The sequence below is a fragment of the Eucyclogobius newberryi genome, unplaced genomic scaffold (genome assembly GCF_026437365.1).
Source record: "Eucyclogobius newberryi isolate DKJ021-1_F unplaced genomic scaffold, fEucNew1.0.hap1 SCAF_15, whole genome shotgun sequence".
In the NCBI taxonomy this organism is placed as follows: Eukaryota; Metazoa; Chordata; class Actinopteri; order Gobiiformes; family Gobiidae; genus Eucyclogobius; species Eucyclogobius newberryi.
The window spans coordinates 10388781-10411683 of NW_027315779.1; the positions used below are offsets into that span (position 1 = coordinate 10388781).

The following is a 22903-nucleotide window of genomic DNA, read 5'->3' on the forward strand; positions in this document are numbered from 1 at the left end:
AAAATTATATATATATATTTTTTTTTAACCTCTATATGGGAAGTTCATGGGTAAACTCATATTTACACATTTTCACATATATTGTTTTTAGCATTTATAATAGGTATTAGTGGCCTACAAAACATCAAAATGTATGTTTTATGATCATAGAGGAGCTAAAATTGTAATAAAGCAGTTTGGCACAGTTGGTACATATTTGGATCACTTGTTCCGAATATACTTCCAGATACAAAAAGGTCAACAGAACCAAAATGCCTGTTCCTAGAGATCTGAAACTTTACACAGTTGTTGTCAACAAGATAAACATCATGTACAGTGAACAGCATATGCACACAATGAAGTATGTCTTGCTCAGGACCATTACAAATTGACAGTATTCAGGCGAGACTAAAAAAGGATGTTTTGTTTATGTTTGGGCTTCTGTAGTGTAAGTTCTGAAGCCCTGATAGTGTTCATCTACACATCTACAGAAACTAGAAGGCCTAAGCTTTCTAATGATGCATCACACTTGCATGTGGAACATAAGATCCTCTTTTAATAAGCAATGCCATTTGGCTATGTCCAACCATTGTGCACAGGGCGAAATAGGTGGATGGTAACAGGTTAAGGAAAAATAGTGTGACTGAAGCTAAATACAAGTCCAGCTGGTTTTTTGATGAGGAAACAGTGAGAAAAGGGTTAAAAGGGAGAAAACGTCAAATTTGCAGTATATTTACATCAAATCATACATAATTCACCAACTTCATAGTCGTAGAATCGACTTTTTCTCTCAAAAACACACAGCTGCAGTTGTGTTCAGCTTCAGTCACGCTTGTTTCAGTCACGTCGTTTACAAGCTCCTCTTCTCCGAGCCTCACAAAAACACTCAAATGTCCCAGATTTCTCCCGTGCTGTTTTTAACTCCATGAATCATCAGAGACTCGTTCTGAGCGTTTCTGACTCAATTCGCCTTCATCACAACTGTGCGCTCACATTAGCGTGTCGGGGCGAGCTAGCTTTTGTGTATTTCCCCCAATGGTAGTTCCCTCTGCTTCAAGTAGATGGAGCGCTAACACTAATCCTGATGAGGGAGCGCCTGAGGATGTCACGTGTGGTTTTCAGGACAAACATTATTTACAAACAAAAAAGCACAAATAATGCAGAAAATGTGTCCTTTAAAAAGTGGAATGGACGTTTTTTTTTCAGCAATTTTTTTATTATATTTCCTCGTGGCGTGGATAAATCATTTGTCCTGCCACGTATCAATCATAAAACGCACCTATCGCTCACCTGCAGCTGCGTACATTGGAGCTCCTCCTCATTGGCACCAAATCCACTCTCAATTAAACTGGTCCCTTTTCACTCACCATCGATACCTCGACCATCACCCCCTCCACCCTCGTACCTAACCTCGGTGTCATCATGGACCCCACCCTCTCCTTCACTCCCCATGTCAGCCACATCGTCAAGACCTCATATTTCCACCTCTGCCGCATCGCCAAAATGCTGAATCCCTCATCCACGCCTTCATCTCCTCCCGCCTCGATTATTGCAATTCCCTCCTCACTGGCATCTCCTCCCATTCCCTCCACAGACTCCAAATGGTCCAAAACTCTGCTGCCCGCCTCCTCACCCACACCCGGTCCCGTGAACACATCACTCCCGTTCTCCGCTCTCTCCACTGGCTCCCCATCAAGCAGCGCATACACTTCAAAATACTCCTCCTCACCTTCAAAGCTCTTCACCACCTAGCCCCCCCCCCTACCTGTCTGACCTCCTCATCCCCCGCTCCTCCTCCACTCTCACCCTGGCTGCACCAACATCCCGACTCAAAACTTTTGGTGACAGAGCATTCTCCCGAACAGCACCGCGACTCTGGAACTCCCTCCCCCAACCTGTCCGCCACTCCCTCACTCACAACATTTAAAGGTCCCATAACATGCAAAATCGACTTTTCAGAGCTTTTAACCTTCTTACATTGCTATTTGGGCTTCATACTATGTATCTATGTACCCAGTGTTTTTTGATTGATTCCCGCAGTGTTTAGCTATATTACAGACTATCTCCTTTCCGCGAATCTCCAAACTGACGGGCGGTGGAGGCAAGACCGCGTCATAACCACAGGCACGCGTCACCCTCAACGCGTCAACGTGGGATAGAACTTGTGGTAAATACGCATCAAAGTTTTACATCAGTCAATTTGTGAAGATAATTAGAAAAATAATGTTTGAAAATGACAGGAATTCCTTGTCCAACCAGAACGCACGAGTCGAAATATCTCCGAAATTGTCAAACTGGGGAAAAACAGGCAAGATTATTAGTAAAATTTTAAACATGATCATAGCAGGAAGTACTTTGTTGAAATTGGTAGCTGTGTCAGAGACCACATGCCCCTGACCTGTGAGTGCCCCAAGGGTCAGTCCTGGGACCTCTTCTGTTCAACCTCTACATGCTGCCGTTAGGTCAGCTGATGCGTCCTATCACAATTATGTGGAACAAAACACACAGACTTTTGAAACTAAATCATTTTATGCCTTTTAATGATTTTAAAGAACTGGTCAAGGACGACCTGCAGCGCCAATGCACTTGTTTTAATATAGTTTTATCTCATATTGTGTAAATGTGTTTTTATGTATTGGTTCATTTTATTGAATGCTTTACCTGTGTTTTAGTGTCCTGTGTTTGTCCCTGTATAAATATATAAAATGAAATAAAATTAAATGAAAGACTCTTTTATTTACTTTTAACAGTACATTGTTTGCCTTGTCAACTGATGATTCATGACATTTAAACCTCACATTTGCGCAAAAGAAACAAACAAAGCAGTCACGCAGTAAAAATAACTAGACACCTCAGTATCACTTTGTGCAGAAGATAACATTCACCAGCCATAAATATGAATAAATATAAATGAATAAATCAGTTGTAAAACTTCATATCCTTCATCCATGAATGAAACCTGAAAAATAACTACTGAAATCAATATTTATATATTTTCAATTCAACTCATTCTTTGGAGACACTTCATCATCAGCATCAGCTCTTCACTCGCAGATGAAGTAGAGTTCCTCTGCACAGTCCCAGCTTATTATCTGACCCTCTGAGTCTAATGCTCCACAACGATCCTGGACGGGACACTGACTCAGGGCCTGTTGTGTTTGAAACCACAGAGGAGCGCCACTGACCCACTGCCACTGGTCTCCAAGGAAACGCAGTCCAATCCACACCCGCTCAACTCCTGCAGCCAGAATCCCACCCACAGCAGACTTTATGTATGTGTTTGGACCACCAAGGTCTTTATCATACTTCATGCAGTACTCCAGAGCCTTCTCCCACGTCATCTTCATCTTCATCTTCACCACAGGAACGTCAATGCAGAAAAACGGTGCTGATTTATTTCCTGGTAAATCGTTCCATGTTGTTTCAGCATCAACACTTCCTCTGTTTTCGATGCCATTATAGTTATCTGGTTGGCCACTCCTCCAGTTTTTGAAGGTCATCAGTCCTGCTCCAGACCACCTCCAAATCAATGAGTTGTGAGGATCTCTGTAAAGCCCAATCCATCCGCAAGCGAATAATCCGTCATCGAGTTCACCAGCATTTAGAAGAAACTCCCAATCAGTTTTATTTTCCACGTAGGCCAAGTCTGTGTACTTGGTTCTACAATAGGTCTGAGCCTCCTTCCAGGTCTTTCTCTCAGAAATATAATGGTATTTCCCAAAAAGGATTTCAAAAGCTGCACACAAAATGACAATAAAAGTAGTGCTCGCCATAGTGATGGACAGGTGATGTTGGCGTTCCGTGTGGAGCCACTGCAGATAAACTCATGCTGTTGGGATGGATTTGAATGTACGCAAAGCACTGTTCACCTCCCAAACAAAGTGCTTCATGTAAATTCTTAGGGATTAAGTACTGTGGCACCAACAGGAGGCTGGTTTATGTTATGTTCATGTAGAACTAGGGAAAGGGATTTTTCTGAAATAATTGGAAGCTGCAGTAACAACTGGCGTGTCCTGTTTGCCACAGTAAAAAGATGAACAAACTCTCCAGCTCAGCTGCCGTTAGAACTAATTTCAACATCCAAGTGTAATGAGTTTGCATTATTCTTTAATGACAAAGTTCAGGGCATTAAAAATGCTATAAATCCCACAATGTAAAAAATAACCCTAAAACCTCAGAGACTCACTTTGCACCTGTAACTGACAAGGTCCCAGACAAGACCCGGAGCCCATCGCCTCCGCTTTTGGACTAAACCAAAGCCATGGTCCGCCATTAAACTCCATTTACACCACGAGAAAAGCAACACAGCACAACTCCTCCACTGAGCATGTGCAGGACGACTCAGACGCACGTCTGCTGCTGAGTGTATCTTAGGGACATGCGTCCGGGGCGTTTGTCTTCAAATGTACAGGCGTCTAACTTGTGAACTAGGCTTTAGACCTCATCACAGCACTGAGACTGCTGTTGTCCAGGTGACAAATGACTTCCGCCTGAACACTGACACGGGCAAAGCCTCAGTCTTAATTCTGTTAGATCTGAGCACTGCTTTTGACACTGTAGATCATGGGATCCTCTTACAGAGACTAGAGGACTAGGTGGGCATCACTGGTACAGCCCTAAACTGTTTAAGGTCCTATCTGGAAGTCAGACCACATGCTCCTGACCTTTGAGTGCCCCAAGGGTCAGTCCTGGGACCCCTTCTGTTCAACCTCTACATGCTGCCATAAGTCAGCTGATACGCAGCTAAAAAGTATCACAATTATGCAGACGAGTCAGATCTCTGTTTCCCTGATGACAGGCCTCATACAGCTCTTCAACAAATAAACTTGCCTTTCTACCTTATGCTTTAGTGAAATGTGTCGTCCAACCTGACAAATGATCTCTAACTTCCATAAATATGACACAGAACAAGAACCCCGGTGGGAGTGCAAAATGCTCACGAGCGAGGAACAGTTTGGGCCTCCGAGGCGTTACCTGCATGAGCTCCTGCTTCTCCTTCTCTCCGGAGCTGATGGCGTCTCGAATGGAGCGCACTTCACTCAGAATGGCCTGGGCCTCCTGCAGCTTGTACCCGCACGAAGTACTGGACACTTTCTGGTCAATCCTGAAACCAAGAGGACAAGAGAACATGAGGGCCGCACCGTAGACCGCCGCCATCGGAGTCGCAGTCGGTGCCGCTGTTGAATCACGAAGGCTGCGAACGTTTAGGTCACGGAACGTCCGCCGTGAACGACAACTCTTGCGCGTTGAGGGAAAAACAGACTGCCACCGCTCATTTCCAGACATCTACGAAACACGTTCTGAAATGAGCGGAACTCTTGGGCTCGTTTAGCAGTTCGTTACGGCTGCAACGGCGATCGATTCTGGAGATCGAGATGGCGCTTGAAACACAACAAAACGGCGTGGAAAATGTGTAACTGTTGCGTTTTCATCTGCAAATAACCTCCATCGAGGCGTCCTCGGTTCAGCTCGTATCCGCCGGCCTTTTGCGTTCTCTCAACAACGAATCGATTCATTGAAAGGATAATAATTGATGACCAAAATAACCGTCAACTGCGCGTCTTTTCCCAAATGCTAACGCTCCTGGACAAGTTGGAGCGGGCATCTTGCTGTATTTCTGCCCTCTTGTCGGATGCTGTTTGGAACTTTGAGCTTTGGCCGTCTCAAATGTGCTCTTTTCATACGTTTTGATCGATTTGATTGAACAGAATCTAATGTTTGCATAACCACAAACCTAAACCTCGCAATACGTACGAAAACGACCTTTGTGCTCCTGACATATTTAAGACCAAGCAGGACACACGCCGCTTCACGCTAAATAATATCGGGGAGTGTTGAAGAGGCTGGACCCGGAAGTAAACTCCCTCAAAACTCACGCTACATGGAATAAATACCATACTTCTCGTTCCGTTAGACCGTCGTGAGACATTATTATTCCGTATATTTGTTTCTTTTGTCGTTTGTCGTTTACTTTTTATTCCTGTTAATATTCCTAGTTTTGCTCTCTGATTCTGTTCTGGCGGTTATTTGTTTTATGTTTCAAACTTTTGAAAATTAAAAAAAAAAAAAAAAAAAAAAAAAGAAAGAAAGGAAGGTCTCCTTGTGTCAATGCTAACGCTAATGCTAATTTTGAGGCATAGTAAATGACAAAATAAAACAAATTTAAATAATAAACGGACTTAATGTTGCTAGGATAGCGCAAGCGAGATGATATTTTAACATAATTTGTTTTTTTATTATTTATTTTATAATTTTATCAAATAAAAAGATGATTAGAACTTTTATTTAGCGTTATGCAGATATTTTAAATAATAATAATGGTGGTAAAAATAATATTAATGGTAATAATAATAAAAAATAATGCAATTAAAAAATATAGAAAATAATGAACGAATAATAGAACTGAAAAAAAGAATCAAATATTGTATAAAAATTGTTGAACATCAACTTTTTTCCTAAGTGCTTGAAAAATTGGGGGAATAATATTGTGACATCACTCCAGTGAACTGTAAAAGGGCCTTTAGTCTTAGGACTTTAGTGTTTAGTGGTAGACGCTGCACAGAATCAGTCACAGATCCGAGGCAGCGCTGACGATGACAGTGTTTTACATCAAGATTCATCTCAAATGCTTTGTTTGCAGCAGATTCAGACGCTGGAGGAACAAACTCCACCGTTTTCTGTCGTGCATCGATAAAAGTCTGTATTGTTCATGTTCATTAGTTAAAGACCCTTTAAAATAGTCCATCAGAATGTTCCAAATTTTGAGCTGAAGGCAAAACCATGATGTTTGATGATTTACTGACAAAACATTTCAGTATGTGAAACAGGTACTTCAAAACTTTTACTGAAGTAGATTTGTTCATGTCATACATTTACTTTTCAATACATTTTTGCCCCTGTATCTGTACTTTTATTTGTGTGCCATTGTGCCCCTGTGAATGTACTTTTGTATCTGTACTTTTGTATCTGTACTTTTGTATCTGTACTTTTGTATCTGTACTTTTGTATCTGTACTTGTACCCTGTACTTTTGTATCTGTACTTGTACCTTGTACTTTTGTGCATGTACTTGTACCCTGTACTTGTACTTTTCTATCTGTACTTGTAGCCTGTACTTTTGTACTTGTACTTTTCTATCTGTACTTGTACCCTGTACTCTTGTACTTGTACTTTTGTATCTGTACTTGTACCCTGTACTTTTGTACTCTTGTACTTGTACTTCCGTGCGAAGCCACCAGAGGCTCCGGCGCTCGCTCTCATGTCCACACACACGCTCTCTCTGAATGAACCAGTCACGCCGCATTCCTCCGGTCGGCACGGGAGTGCGAGGGGCGGGGTTTCAAATGAAAGAGAGAGAGGGACGGGGCCAGAAACCAGGCTCAAAACAACATGGAATGAGGAACAGGCCGGGTTCACGTGATGTCACCACGATCTGGAAGGACAATAGTGACAGACGGAGCAGGAGGTTTGTGGTCGCTCACGCCGCGGCCCAACCACGTCAAAACTTCTCCAAGTGTTGTCACGGTGACAACATTTCAGTCTCAATTTTCGATGAGCGGAAAAGTGCTCTCTCGGTTTTATTATCAGACAATAGAGCTTTTTCACCCAAAACAAAATAATAGTTTAGTTCTTTTGCGAGTCCTGATAAACGCCCGTTTCCTTCGATATTCAAACAGGAAGTGAAATTACAAACCTAAAGGCGATAATTTTTTAGCAGTATTTTTAATATATAAACTTGACTCAATGAGTCGTTCGATCTGTAGGGGGCGCAGTACGTCACTTTCTAGCGGTGGAAAGTTGCCTGCGCGATTCCATGGAAACACATGGTGTGTGTGTGTGTGTGTGTGTAGGTGTATGTAGATGTGTGTTTGTAGGTATGTAGGTATGTGTGTGTGTGTGTGTGTGTGTGTAGGTGTATGTAGATGTGTGTTTGTAGGTATGTGTGTGTGTGTGTGTGGGTGTATGTAGATGTGTGTTTGTAGGTATGTGAGTGTGTTGGTGTATGTAGATGTGTGTTTGTAGGTATGTGTGTGTGTGTAGGTGTATGTAGATGTGTGTTTGTAGGTATGTGTGTGTGTATGTAGATGTGTGTTTGTGTATGTGTGCCTAGAATGTCCCACAAGGGACATTCTAGGCAAGGAACATCTCCATTTGAGCCGCAAAACCATTATTTCTATTGTACATCGAGGTTTATTAGAGGCCCTTTTCACCGAATAAAGATTGAAATAGAGAAAATGTAAAAATAAGATGCATTATTGATGAAAATAAATAGTTTTGACTTTTTGCATTTAAAAACTCTGCTCGTCTCACAGAGCAGAAACCACCTCCACGCTGCTCTCACACAAACGTCTCTCTGTTGTCACGGCGCCGCTCTGTGATGCAGGTGCAGTGGGCGTGGCCGAGGAAGCCGTATGTCGGAGCGGTTCATCCACATTCCTGCCTCTGCGTGTTTCAAACACGACAAATACGAAAAGGCTCAGAGTGGAATGTGAACGAGGGAACCGTTTGGACCAATAGGAACATAGGAACGAGGGAACCGTTTGGACCAATAGGAACATAGGAACGAGGGAACCGTTTGGACCAACAGGAACATAGGAACGAGGGAACCGTTTGGACCAATAGGAACGAGGGAACCGTTTGGACCAATAGGAACATAGGAACGAGGGAACCGTTTGGACCAATAGGAACATAGGAACGAGGGAACCGTTTGGACCAATAGGAACATAGGAACGAGGGAACCGTTTGGACCAATAGGAAAGATAGGAACGATGGAACAAAGTGATTACTCTGAGACTGAACACAGTCATTACTCTGAGACTGAACACAGTCATTACTCTGAGACTGAACACAGTCATTACTCTGAGACTGAACACAGTCATTACTCTGAGACTGAACACAGTCATTACTCTGAGACTGAACACAGTCATTACTCTGAGACTGAACACAGTCATTACTCTGAGACTGAACACAGTCATTACTCTGAGACTGAACACAGTCATTATTCTAAGACTGAACACAGTCATTACTCTGAGACTGAACACAGTCATTACTCTGAGACTGAACACAGTCATTACTCTGAGACTGAACACAGTCATTATTCTGAGACTGAACACAGTCATTACTCTGAGACTGAACACAGTCATTACTCTGAGACTGAACACAGTCATTATTCTGAGACTGAACACAGTCATTATTCTGAGACTGAACACAGTCTTTACTCTGAGACTGAACAGTCATTACTCTGAGACTGAACACAGTCATTACTCTGAGACTGAAGAGTCATTACTCTGAGACTGAAGAGTCATTACTCTGAGACTGAACACAGTCATTACTCTGAGACTGAACACAGTCATTACTCTGAGACTGAACACAGTCATTACTCTGAGACTGAACACAGTCATTACTCTGAGACTGAACACAGTCATTATTCTGAGACTGAACACAGTCATTACTCTGAGACTGAACACAGTCATTACTCTGAGACTGAACACAGTCTTTACTCTGAGACTGAACACAGTCTTTACTTACTCTTTGAGGGTTTCGAAGCCTTGTTCTTTAAACTGCAGCTCCTGCTTCATACAGGCCAAGTCCCGCTTCAGCTTATTTACCTGAAACACACAACAACTCTATCACTGACAGTCAGAACGCACGCACTCTCTGAACACGCACTCTCTGAACACGCACTCTCTGAACACGCACTCTCTGACCACGCACTCTCTGACCACGCACTCTCTGACCACGCACTCTCTGACCACGCACTCTCTGACCACGCACACTCTGACCACGCACACTCTGACCACGCACACTCTGAACACGCACACTCTGAACACGCACACTCTGAACACGCACACTCTGAACACGCACACTCTGAACACGCACTCTCTGAACACGCACTCTCTGAACACGCACTCTCTGAACACGCACTCTCTGAACACGCACTCTCTGAACACGCACTCTCTGAACACGCACTCTCTGAACACGCACACTCTGAACACGCACACTCTGAACACGCACACTCTCAACACGCACTCTCTGAACACGCACTCTCTGAACACGCACTCTCTGAACACGCACTCTCTGAACACGCACTCTCTGAACACGCACTCTCTGAACACGCACTCTCTGAACACGCACTCTCTGAACACGCACAGTCTGAACACGCACACTCTGAACACGCACACTCTGAACACGCACACTCTGAACACGCACACTCTGAACACGCACACTCTGAACACGCACACTCTGAACACGCACACTCTGAACACGCACACACTCTCTGAACACACTCTCTGAACACACTCTCTGAACACACTCTCTGAACACACTCTCTGAACACACACTCTGAACACACACTCTGAACACACACTCTGAACACACACTCTGAACACACACTCTGAACACACACTCTGAACACACACTCTGAACACACACACTCTGAACACGCACTGAACGTGCATAAAGAAAAGGACTCACTCGACTTTTGGCCGTGGCGATCTCGGCTTTGAGGATTTCCGGGTCATATTTACTGGAAGTAGAGGATCTGGAGTTCACTGTGAGGAAAGAGAGAGTTCAGAGCCTGATTCTCTGCAGTTCACTGTGAGGAAAGAGAGAGTTCAGAGTCTGATTCTCTGCAGTTCACTGTGAGGAAAGAGAGAGTTCAGAGTCTGATTCTCTGGAGTTCACTGTGAGGAAAGAGAGAGTTCAGAGTCTGATTCTCTGCAGTTCACTGTGAGGAAAGAGAGAGTTCAGAGCCTGATTCTCTGCAGTTCACTGTGAGGAAAGAGAGAGTTCAGAGTCTGATTCTCTGGAGTTCACTGTGAGGAAAGAGAGTTCAGAGTCTGATTCTCTGCAGTTCACTGTGAGGAAAGAGAGAGTTCAGAGTCTGATTCTCTGCAGTTCACTGTGAGGAAAGAGAGAGTTCAGAGCCTGATTCTCTGCAGTTCACTGTGAGGAAAGAGAGAGTTCAGAGCCTGATTCTCTGGAGTTCACTGTGAGGAAAGAGAGAGTTCAGAGTCTGATTCTCTGCAGTTCCGGGTTTAGTCCGGGTTTAGTCCGGGTTTAGTCCGGGTTTAGTCCGGGTTTAGTCCGGGTTTAGTGGTTTATAGACTTTTTAAATGGTTCGCGACATGTTTAATGGTAAAGTTGATTTGAAATCAGAACGCCTTCAAATCAACTGACTGACGCTCCGTGTTCAGTGCGAGCGAGATGACGTGTTGGGCCTGAACACGAACTGCGCGCTGAGCGGTGCGTTTGGACTTACGGCTGGTGTGAGACGAGGACTTGTCCCGCCACTGCTCGTTCAGCTGCTTGTACTCCTGCTGTGCCAGGCGCAGCCGCTGCTCCTTCACTTCGTAGATCTCCCTCTGAGCGCTCAGGGCGTCCCGGGCCACGGACAGGTACTCCCTCAACATGGCCTCCTGCTCCCTCTGCCACTGAGCACGGGGGTCCTCCAGCTGCGTGCACTCTGCAAGGAGGACAAAACACAGCCTGTCTTTAAGTTCTGATGGTTTCTATTCTCACGCTGCTCTCAGGAGTTTCATCACTGTAGGACAATTAAAGGTCCTCTTTGGTGAAAAGTGAGGGGATTGAACGAGTTGAATGTGTCATCAAAACTGTTCCTGAAGTGCAGAGGGTCGTTATACCCATTATATTAGGCTATTATTATCATGAACAGATCCAGAACACACACTTGTGCAGGTGTATGTGCAGGTGTATGTGCAGGTGTATGTGCAAGTGTATGTGCAGGTGTATGTGCAAGTGTATGTGCAGGTGTATGTGCAGGTGTATGTGCAGGTGTATGTGCAGGTGTATGTGCAGGAGTATGTGCAGGTGTATGTGCAGGTGTATGTGCAGGTGTATGTGCAGGTGTATGTGCAGGGGTATGTGCAAGAGTATGTGCAGGTATATGTGCAGGTGTTTGTGCAAGTGTAGGTGTATGTGCAGGGGTATGTGCAAGAGTATGTGCAGGTGTATGTGCAGGTGTTTGTGCAAGTGTATGTGCAAGTGTATGTGCAAGTGTATGTGCAGGTGTATGTGCAGGTGTATGTGCAGGTGTATGTGCAGGTGTATGTGCAGGTGTATGTGCAGGTATATGTGCAGGTGTATGTGCAGGTGTATGTGCAGGTGTATGTACAGGTGTATGGGTGTATGTGCAGGTGTTAGTGCAAGTGTATGTGCAGGTGTATGTGCAGGTGTATGTGTATGTGCAGGGGTATGTGCAAGAGTATGTGCAGGTGTATGGGTGTATGTGCAGGTGTTAGTGCAAGTGTATGTGCAGGTGTATGTGCAGGTGTATGTGCAGGGGTATGTGCAGGTGTATGTGCAGGGGTATGTGCAGGTGTTTGTGCAAGTGTATGTGCAGGTGTATGTGTAGGTGTATGTGCAAGTGTATGTGCAGGTATAGGTGTATGCGCGAATGTATGTGTATGTGCAGGTGTATGCGCGGGTGTATGTGTATGTGCAGGTGTATGCGCGGGTGTATGTGTATGTGCAGGTGTATGCGCAGGTGTATGTGCAGGTGTATGCGCATGTGCGCATGTGCAAGTGCGCATGTGCAGGTGCGCATGTGCAGGTGCGCATGCGCAGGTGTATGTGCAGGTGCGCATGTGCAGGTGTATGTGCAGGTGCGCATGTGCAGGTGCGTATGTGCAGGTGCGCATGTGCAGGTGCGCATGTGCAGGTGCGCATGTGCAGGTGCGCATGTGTAGGTGCGCAGGTGTATGTGCAGGTGCACATGTGCAGGTGTATGTGCAGGTGTAGGTGCACATGTGCAGGTGTATGTGCAGGTGTAGGTGCACATGTGCAGGTGTATGTGTATGTGCAGGTGTATGTGCAGGTGTAGGTGTATGTGCACATGTGCAGGTGCACATGTGCAGGTGCACATGTGCAAGTGTATGTGTAGGTGTATGTACGGGTGCACATGTGCAGGTGTATGTGCATGTGCAGGTGTATGTGCATGTGCAGGTGCACATGTGCAGGTGTATGTGCAGGTGTATGTGCAGGTGTATGTGCGGGTGTATGTGCAGGTGTATGTGCGGGTGTATGTGCGGGTGTATGTGCAGGTGTATGTGCGGGTGCACATGTGCAAGTGTATGTGCAGGTGCAGGTGTTTGTGCGACTGGGATGAGTGGGCAGAGATCCAGAGGAGACTCACTGGCGTTGTGGTCCACAAAATACGGCCCCACCACAGGGTCGTAAGCCTCCTCCCATCCCACTGGCAGCTCGTCCCCGATGCAGTCAGCGAACGTCAGAGGCTTTGTGTGTCTGAAAGGGACAAGCGTGTTGAAGAGTCACATGTGTGAACCATGTTGAAGAGTCACAGGTGTGAACCATGTTGAGTCGTCACGCGTGTGAAAGGTGTTGAAGAGTCACGCGTGTGTGAAGCGTGTTGAAGAGTCACAATCCCGGCCACACTGCAATCGTTGACTAGACTCATCGCAAGGACAAACACTACACTATTTCTCACTTCATAAATAATGCACTTTATTTGTTATTATTTATTAAGAGCCGAGGAAAGGGGGAAAGAGAGAAGAAAGAAGAGATGGAGGAGAGAAAGTGATGCAGGGGGAAATGAGAGAGAGAGAGAAAGGCGAGAGTGGAGGGGGAGAGAGAGATGCAGAAAGGAGATGAGAAGGAAAGAGAGAAATAAAGAAAAAGTCAGCAAGAGCGAGAGAGAGAGACATGACAATGGGAGCAGAGTGTTCCGGGCATTCCTGAAGCCGCTATGACAAGGCCCGGAGGTTTCTGTGGCAACGGGGAGAAGCAACAAGCCCGGGAAGGAGCTGTGCCTCTGAGGAGAGGGAGGAGGAAGGAGGAAAGGGAGGAGGAGGAGGAGAGGGAGGATGAGAGGGAGGAGGAAGGAGGAGGAAAGGGAGGGGAGGCAGGAGGAGGAGGAAGGAGAGGCAGGAAGAGAAGGAGGAGAGGGAAGAAGGAGGAGAGGGAGGAGAGGAAGGAGGAGAGGGAGGAGAGGAAGGAGGAGAAGGAAAGGCAGGAGGAGAGGGAGGAGAGGCAGGAAGAGAGGGAGGAGAGGCAGGAAGAGAGGGAGGAGAAGCAGGAGGAGAGGGAGGAGGAAGGAAGAGGGAGGCAAAGAGGGAGGAGGAGGAGAGGGATGAGGAGGAGAGTAAAGAGGAGAGGGAGGAGGAAGAGAGTAAAGAGGAGGAAGGACTGAACGCTAAGGGATCATCTCAAAATGGGTTGAAGCTGAAAAGACTTAATATTTTTCGTCTTGGGGGGGGTTGAACCTACATATCGATTTCGTCGTATTGTTATTATGGCAAAGTCGTTTTCGCCGCAAGTTCCGCGTTACAAAACCTAAACAAACCCTTTTCGCGCAGGAACACGTGTTTGTGCGGGACGAGGCGTATTTTTAAAAAGAAATTCGTCAAAAAGCTGCAAAATACGTATAACGAGCGAAGTCAAAAGTGCATTCTTCATCATATTTCTTCACGTTTATGGTCTGATTTTACAGTGCAGTCACAGCGCGTATTACACATTATTCTTTCTTTCTTATGCCCACGCACGCATTTGACCAAAGCACAATGTAATTACAAGGGCTGGGCAAGGCGTTCGATTTGATTTCGTCATTTATAAATACAAATTTTCATTCCATTTTAATATCGAAAAAAAATAATCAAATCGGACTTTTAATACCCAAAAATAGAAACTACGACTACAACTACTACGACCTCTACGACTACTTCGACTACTACTACTACTACTACTAGTAACAACAACAACAACACCACTCAATTCCAAAGTCAATTAAATGTTAAACATACTTTACACGACAAGAACAGAATGAAAACGTGGCGGGTCGAAGTCCTCCTGTTGCTACGGGAAACGACGCACGTGTTACCGTTAAAAGCATCATCGGTTCAGTAGCGTTGACTGAAATGTGACGTTTCGGCTGAATAAAGTCTCGCGGGGGAAGTCGGCGCCGATGTGTGTTCATTCATTCATTCAATATTTATTCATTTTAGCGAGACTCTGCAAACAGGAAGTGGATTAGCAAGACTCGGCTAACAGGAAGTGGAGCGTAAACGACCAGATCACCATTATCTTTTTTTTGGTTTTAGTTCTTACGATGAACCGAATAAAGCTGACGTCATCTCCGTTAAAAAGTCCCGCGCTGACGGTTCACGTTTCAGAGACGTTTCAGTAAAAGGCACGGTCACAATTTCAACAGACGCAATCGGCAAATGTGGCCAAATAAAAAGTACCATCAATTCCTCCACAAACAACAAAATGTACTGTTTTATTCTGCACAAAAACTTGACGCCCCTGAAGTTTAATTGATACAAACAAGTACCGTATTATCCGGACTATAAGCCAAATAAAACGGGTGTGAAAATAACAAATATCACATATAAGTCGTTCTGGAGTATAAGTATATACCGGTAAGTATAAATATAAGTTTAAGTCGCACCCCAGCCAAAACAATGAAAAAAGGTGCAACTCATAGTCCGGAAAATACGGTAGATCTTTAATGCGTTTGTCACTTTCCATATCAGTCTTTTCTGTTGATTTCAAACATACACAATATCAACACTGCTCAGAAAAAGCCATACAATACATATATTTATTTGTGTCAATATTGTCCACGCTTTACAGCAGCGGCTTGTTTTAGTCGCAGTTTGTTTCAGTCGCGTTCTCCTCGGCGCCTCCAGCGAGCGCCGGATGGAGTTACCCGACTTAAACCGACACCGACACCCGATCAGCGGAATGCGTTTCACTTGAAACGCTGGGCGGGCTCACGTTACAGCGACCGACACAGACACAGGGCTCTCCGATTGGTTCGCGGTGAGTCACGTGACCGAATCGACGGGTTTACTATGACTGAACGTAACGCTATTTGTACTACAACTGACTGCGGCGCCACGTGTCGCGCTCCAGCCTCCGGACTCGGACCATGAAGCGTGAACGAGAGTCTGAACCACAACCTCCAAACTGAGACGCAGGAATCAGGCAAATGATCAGGTTAATAAGATAATAATCATCATAATAATAAATAAAAGAATACTCTACACGTGTGTTGGACATAGAATCTGGGAGTAAGAATGTAATGACGGTTTGAGCCGAGCGTGAAGCGACTTGGATGAGGATCGGAACCTCCAAACCTCCAAATCCGAGGTCGTGGTTCTCGACCGGAAAAAGGTGTCTTGCCCTCTCCAGGTGGGCGGAGAGAGTCCTTGCCCTCTACAAGTGGGCGGGGAGAGAGTCCTTGCCCTCTCCAGGTGGGCGGGGAGAGAGTCCTTGCCCTCTACAGGTGGGCGGGGAGAGAGTCCTTGCCCTCTACAAGTGGGCGGGGAGAGAGTCCTTGCCCTCTCCAGGTGGGCGGGGAGAGAGTCCTTGCCCTCTCCAGGTGGGGGGGAGAGAGTCCTTGCCCTCTCCAGGTGGGCGGGGAGAGAGTCCTTGCCCTCTACAGGTGGGCGGGGAGAGAGTCCTTGCCCTCTCCAGGTGGGCGGGGAGAGAGTCCTTGCCCTCTACAGGTGGGCGGGGAGAGAGTCCTTGCCCTCTACAAGTGGGCAGGGAGTCCTTGCCCTCTACAGGTGGGCGGGGAGTCCTTGCCCTCTACAGGTGGGCGGGGAGTCCTTGCCCTCTACAGGTGGGCGGGGAGTCCTTGCCCTCTACAGGTGGGCGGGGAGTCCTTGCCCTCTACAGGTGGGCAGGGAGTCCTTGGTCCTCGTGGACGAGTTCAAGTATCTTGGGGTCTTGTTCACGAGCGATGGAAGCATGGAACGTAAGATTGACAGATGGATCGGATTGTTCAAAGACAAAGCTCTCGATTGACTCAATCTACGTTCCCACCCTCACCTATGGTCAGGAGCCTCGGGTAATGACCCAAAGGACGAGATCACGGAGACAAGCGGTCGAAATGCTTGAACAAAGTTTTGAGTTCAAGCCCAACTTTGAGAAAAACAAAGACACCGATTCAGATTGCACAGTCAGCGCTCATCTTTATCGGTATCACAACTGCGGTTCATTTTTTGGGGTCGACTAGTCACAGTTTGGTCGATTCGTCGCTCGACCCGCCAAACGTTGTGATTTTAGGATCGAGGAGAGTCCAGGGTTGTATTCCGTTCATCGTGCACATTTCAAACACGTCCAGCAGCGTCAACATCGGAGAGAAGACGGAAACACGACCCGATAGAACCTTCCAGGACGTGTATGTGGGAGGGTTTGCCAGATTTGACACAGAAGACGACAGGATCTTTGCTCGTGGTGCGCGTCCGGCCTTTACACCAGGCTTGTAAATACCTCGGAGTTTACGCGCAAAGTGTCGTCAGGTGAATGGAATGTTAGAGCGCTGATAACACACGGAAAACAAACTGGACGTTCACGAGAATAAACGGGGAGCTCTGCAAACGCGCCCGCAGTCGGAAGGAAAATAATCGTTTAAGGGATTCGAGGATCCGCTTTGGTCGGCGGTCAAGAAAGGCGCAAATTTTGGGGCAGAGTTTAGAGTTTGGGGGAAGAAATTTGACGATATTTGTGCAAAAAAATACAACCAAGAAACACCGGAGTGCAAGTAGCGATTATTTGAGTAGTCGACTTTGTAAATTAACTGTCAACCAAATTCAGGTTGAAATATGATAGAAAGTTTTTAATTTCAGCACATTATTATTCAAAACTACTCCTTTTTTCCCCTTTTTGATTTAGTAGCACCGCCGTCTTTGTCTGTACGAAGTCTAAAGTACGTCGAGAAGTTAGAATTTAGGGAAAAACTTTGCTGTTTATAAAGTTTCAGAAACAGATTTTAAAGGCGGTATGGATGATTTTTCGGCGATTTGAGAACGCAGGTGGAAGTGCGCATGCGCACTCTCCCGTGTGGACTGATACAACACACACGTGCGTTTGTTTATTAGCACAACGGAGCGCATCGCATCTCTCGTCTCCCGTAGATTTCTGTCCACTTCTGCGTCAGCTCGAACTGTCTTTCTCCGTTTTCATTTTGCCCTGTACACTGAGGGAACTATATTATGATAGATCCATTCGCTTAGGCACGCGGAAACGTGAGGACGAACCGCACGCGGCTGCAGGTGAGCGGTAGGTGCGTTTTATGTTTGATACGTGGCAGGACAAATGATTTCTCCACGCCACAAGGAAATATGATAAAAAAATTGCTGAAAAAAATCGTCCATACCACCTTTAACTTAAATTAACTCAATTTTCATTGAGCTTCATTATCATGTGCAATACTGTCATAATCATAACTGTCATAATCATAACTGTCATAATCATAACTGTCATAATCATGGGTAATACTGTCATAATCATGTGCAATACTGTCATAATCATGTGCAATACTGTCATAATCATAACTGTCATAATCATGGGCAATACTGTCATAATCATGTGCAGTACGGTCATAATCATGTGCAAAACTGTCATAATCATGTGCAATACGGTCATTATCATGTGCAACACTGTCATAATCAAGTGCAATACTCTGACATAATGTCAATCATCCTGGTGCAATGTTTTCGGTCCATATAACAGCTGTAAATAAGAACGTTATTTTAAATTTTATTAAGAGTATGCGCAGTTTTTAATAAGAGTGTTTTTATACGTTTGTTTTTTTCATTATTCACTTCCGTACCTAACCTGGAATTTCCCCATTGTGGGACAAATAAAAGGTTCTTATCTTATCATTACTTACCACAGTAAGCTTCAAACACTGTCCACAGCCCAAATAACGATTATTAAAATACAACTACGGTTACTTTTTTGGTTGAATCATCACGATTCAACCAAAAGTCGATTGAGCCTAAACCACAAGATATACAAGAATATACAACAATCGACAACCCAAAGAGTGCCGTTATTTAAAAAAAAAAGATGATATCCAGACCTCTGAAAACACGTTTCCAAACACATGAGATTTTTGTTGTAGTTTAGCAAAAATAAAATGTTAGAAAATGTGCACTCAGAATCTCAAATGTTTGAAAAATGTTTGAAAAATTACAATTAAGACAGGATTCCAAAATGGTCGCGCGCATTTCGGATTCAATCAAACGAATATCTGCCGAGTACTGTCCCGGTAAACACGGTTGGCAGTGTATTTCTCGCCCTCCTTCTCGTCATCACCCGAGACGATGCTTTCTTTTGTAAATACATTCCTGCGTGACGCGCCTTGGGTCAAACCTCATTCCTCAAACACAAGCTCATAATTACAGCTCTTTTCACGTGACAATTGTGGCGCTAAATCTTCCCCTCTGCATCGTTTGCCCAACTCTTTATGCCACTCTTTTCCTTTTTACCCATGTGCGTTTCTTTCGCATCGCTAAGCAAAGTTTTGTCGATTGCGAAAGCCGCTCTCGGGGTCAAAATGAGACGTTGCGCGCCGTCTGCGTCTAATTATAAATGTTCCGATCCTGCGCAAACTGAGAAGTGTGCCGTTAGCATGCTAGCTGTGGTTAGCGTGAGCATGGCTCTGTCCTCTGAACGTTGTGAATATGGGATTCATTACAATCGTTTTATATTTAGACTTATCGGCCAATCAATTACCGATACAGAAGAATATTTTTGGGGCTCGTTATTCATCATGTATGTTTTCTTTGTCATCTTTGTGGCCGAAAGATCGGATTTGAGCTGCAAAAGATCAAATAATAATAATAACTCCAAAGACTCATTATCAATACTGGAGCTGTGATCAAATATCGTGATATTAAATTTGGTGATACAGTAATATGACATTTCACTGTGCGTACTTTTTTGTATATTTTACTGAATTCTTTTGCGACTGCTACAATTTCTTTTGTTCTTTTCATTTTTCCGTTTGTGCAGGTCGCGGTTTAACAAAGAAATCTTGCTGTTAAAGTCTAATTGGTTCTTTAAAAATAGTGATATGTATTGTAGACTATCACGTGCAACGAATCGACCATCACAGTATCACAAAACTGTAATAGTATCGTATCGGGAGCCAAATATCGTATTGAATCGTGAGGGACCCTGCGATTCCTTAACATATACTGACAGTGTAAGCGTTTAATGCTGTTATTTATTTGATTTTATTCTGCGATTGTGTCGGACACGTGACCTGAGCCTTAATGTAAACAAATCTGCATAAAGCGCTCAAATATCAGTCGTGTCTTGCCTCGCAATCTTGACCGTCAGCTGTGGTTCTGACCTTTATACAACGACAAAATTACCTGGTTTAAAAGTCTTGATACAGCGTTTCCACAAAGCGAGTGAGCCGAGTCCACACATAAACCATTAAACAGAATCTGGAGTCAAAGTCCAGACGAGCCGAGGTAACGGGCCTCACAGTGTCCACACAGGAATGTACGTCCCAGCAGCCGAGTGGAGGACCACGTGGTCTCACTGGACGCTCACGCTGACCGCTCACACCGACCGCAGGCACCGACCGCAGGCACCGACCGCACAGACTGAGGCGGCGCGAGCGCAATGCTGTGGACACACGCCTGTGGTCACAGGTCAACACATACACGTCCTTTAAACTCAGGCCTTTATTCAAAGACGTTCTAATCTACAACAACCATCCATAAATAATATCCCAGCATCCCCTGTCCTTTATTATTGGTGTACTATTGGTGTATTATTTGTGTACTACTCATGTACTATTGGTGTACTATTCATGTGGTACTGTTCGTGTACTGTTCGTGTACTATTCGTGTACTGTTCGTGTACTATCCGTGTACTGTTTGTGTACTATCCGTGTACTCGTGTATTCGTGTACTCGTGTACTCTTGGTCTGACCGGAGCATTATTCCTCCTGGTTTAACGTGATTGGTGGATTAGATCATGACGTCTGAGAAAAGCCTAAATCCGCCGGCCCCAGATGGAGACGCATCTGGTGCACTGTCGTCGGGGGAAACACATCTGGCACTGCACTTATCTCCATGGAGACACCAGGCCAAGTTACAGGTCAGATCTGTGGCAAGGCGACGCGGCTCACAGTAAGAGAGAATACACGTTTGTAAAAAAGCATGTACACCTTTAAATGAATAAATGTAGCGCACGTTTATGTCATAAAAGGTTACATAGTGCATCTTTAAGTGAACCAGAATGGGACGATTACTTTTGTTTGGATATTAAAATTGTTTTTCTTCCCGTTTTTTTTTTCCCTTGATATTTTTTATGTAAATTGATGCTTTTTAAATAAATCTGACCCACATGAAGTCTGGACTGTGGCGACTGAGGCTTCTAAACAGACCATATTTACAAAAGATGTGAATAATTAATCAAAATCAGAGACGGTTTATTTATTTTTTGGACATTTTGATTTAATGCCACGGCCCTTGTTATAAAAAAGGCGCTTTCGTACATATTTTAGAGTCTGTATAGTCCACGTAATGACTGTTTAATTTTTCAACTAGTCACAATTATTCTAAGTCAGTCACAAAAAAGTAACGATTAGTCACGATTACGGAGAGATTCCCATTGCTTAACACATGAATTATACTCTAGATTTGTGAAAAGGTTTACTAAATTTAACTTTCTGAATGACAAAATTAAGTTATTGTGACAAAAACAGCCAGATTTTTGGACTGTAGATTGAATTCTAAAGTACATTTTTTTACGATTATCATTTACTATTTCGAAAATCAATTGTGACCTGCGTAAAACACGTAGTAATCAACGGAAAAGTGGCCAACTACAGATTAGATCATAATTTCACAAACGGCGGGGCGATGTATGGTATTCATTTATCTAAATCCATCGTTGTGTGCGGACAGAAAATCAAAAAAACACTGACAAAACAATTAAAAAATGTGCACGAAGCAAGATTTTTTACTTGTTCCACTTCCGACACGTTAAAAGCCACCGCCCCGCCCACGTCCGTGACACGGGATTCAGGAATGCGTCGTGTATTTTGTCAGACCGTGGCCTTGACCGGAGCACATAAAGGACACATGTCGACCGCGACGTTCCACCGGGTACAGGAGTCGCTTTGGGGCCCCGGCGAGTCACAACCGCGACGTTCCACCGGGTGCAGGAGTCGCTTTGGGGCCCCGGCGAGTCACAACCGCGACGTTCCAGCGGGTGCAGGAGTCGCTTTGGGGCCCCGGCGAGTCACAACCGCGACGTTCCACCGGGTTCAGGAGTCGCTTTGGGGCCCCGGCGAGTCACAACCACGACGTTTCAAAGGGTTTAAGAGTCGCTTTGGGGCCCCGGCGAGTCACAACCACGAAGTTCCACCGGGTTCAGGAGTCGCTTTGGGGCCCCGGCGAGTCACAACCGCGACGTTCCACCGGGTTCAGGAGTCGCTTTGGGGCCCCGGCGAGTCACAACCGCGACGTTCCACCGGGTTCAGGAGTCGCTTTGGGGCCCCGGCGAGTCACAACCACGACGTTTCACCGGGTTTAAGAGTCGCTTTGGGGCCCCGGCGAGTCACAACCACGACGTTTCACCGGGTTTAAGAGTCGCTTTGGGGCCCCCGGCGAGTCACACCGCAACTCACTTTCCCCGTCACTCTACACCGTGTTTTCATGACAACCGGAGGCAGTCCTCGCCGCCGTCACTAATAAATGAGCCGACTTGACCGCAACACGGACGCCGCAGCCGAACCGCGGGATTACGACGGCTTCGGAAAGTGGTTATTATGTAAATCTAGCAGAAAAGTGTATAAACGAGTCTTGAATATCAAGACAAATGTGAAATGTCCGTAAAATGAATGACAAAAGTGCAGAATTATCCCCCAATTTGAACATTAACGACATCGATTTCTCTCATTTTTATCCTAAATCGCCTCTTTCGGGCAGCGTTTTTTCACTGCAAACGAAAGACTCGATGTTCAAACGTCGACGTCAGAGTTGAATCTGCATTTCGATCGCCCGAGTCTGAATCAAACGTTTAAAGTCGGTGTCACAAATGTATTAAAAGTCGAAAACAAAAGGTGCGTTTTTAGAGAAGACTTTGATCTGTCGGCGGTGCAAACTCAGAGATTCCAGAGTTCCGCTTGT

General features: G+C 45.1%; 1 protein-coding gene across 1 annotated transcript in view; it reads right to left on the bottom strand.

Annotated features, from left to right (window-relative positions):
• Positions 1-22903, bottom strand: part of wwc1 (WW and C2 domain containing 1) — a 62644-nt gene that overhangs the window by 35685 nt on the left and 4056 nt on the right. Inside the window, exons 2-6 of the mRNA XM_072445998.1 lie at positions 13132-13241; positions 11239-11442; positions 10452-10528; positions 9507-9586; positions 4954-5083 (exon numbers count right to left, since the gene is read on the bottom strand). Coding sequence (XP_072302099.1) covers positions 4954-5083; positions 9507-9586; positions 10452-10528; positions 11239-11442; positions 13132-13241 — 601 coding nt within the window. The remainder of the gene's footprint in view (positions 1-4953; positions 5084-9506; positions 9587-10451; positions 10529-11238; positions 11443-13131; positions 13242-22903) is intronic.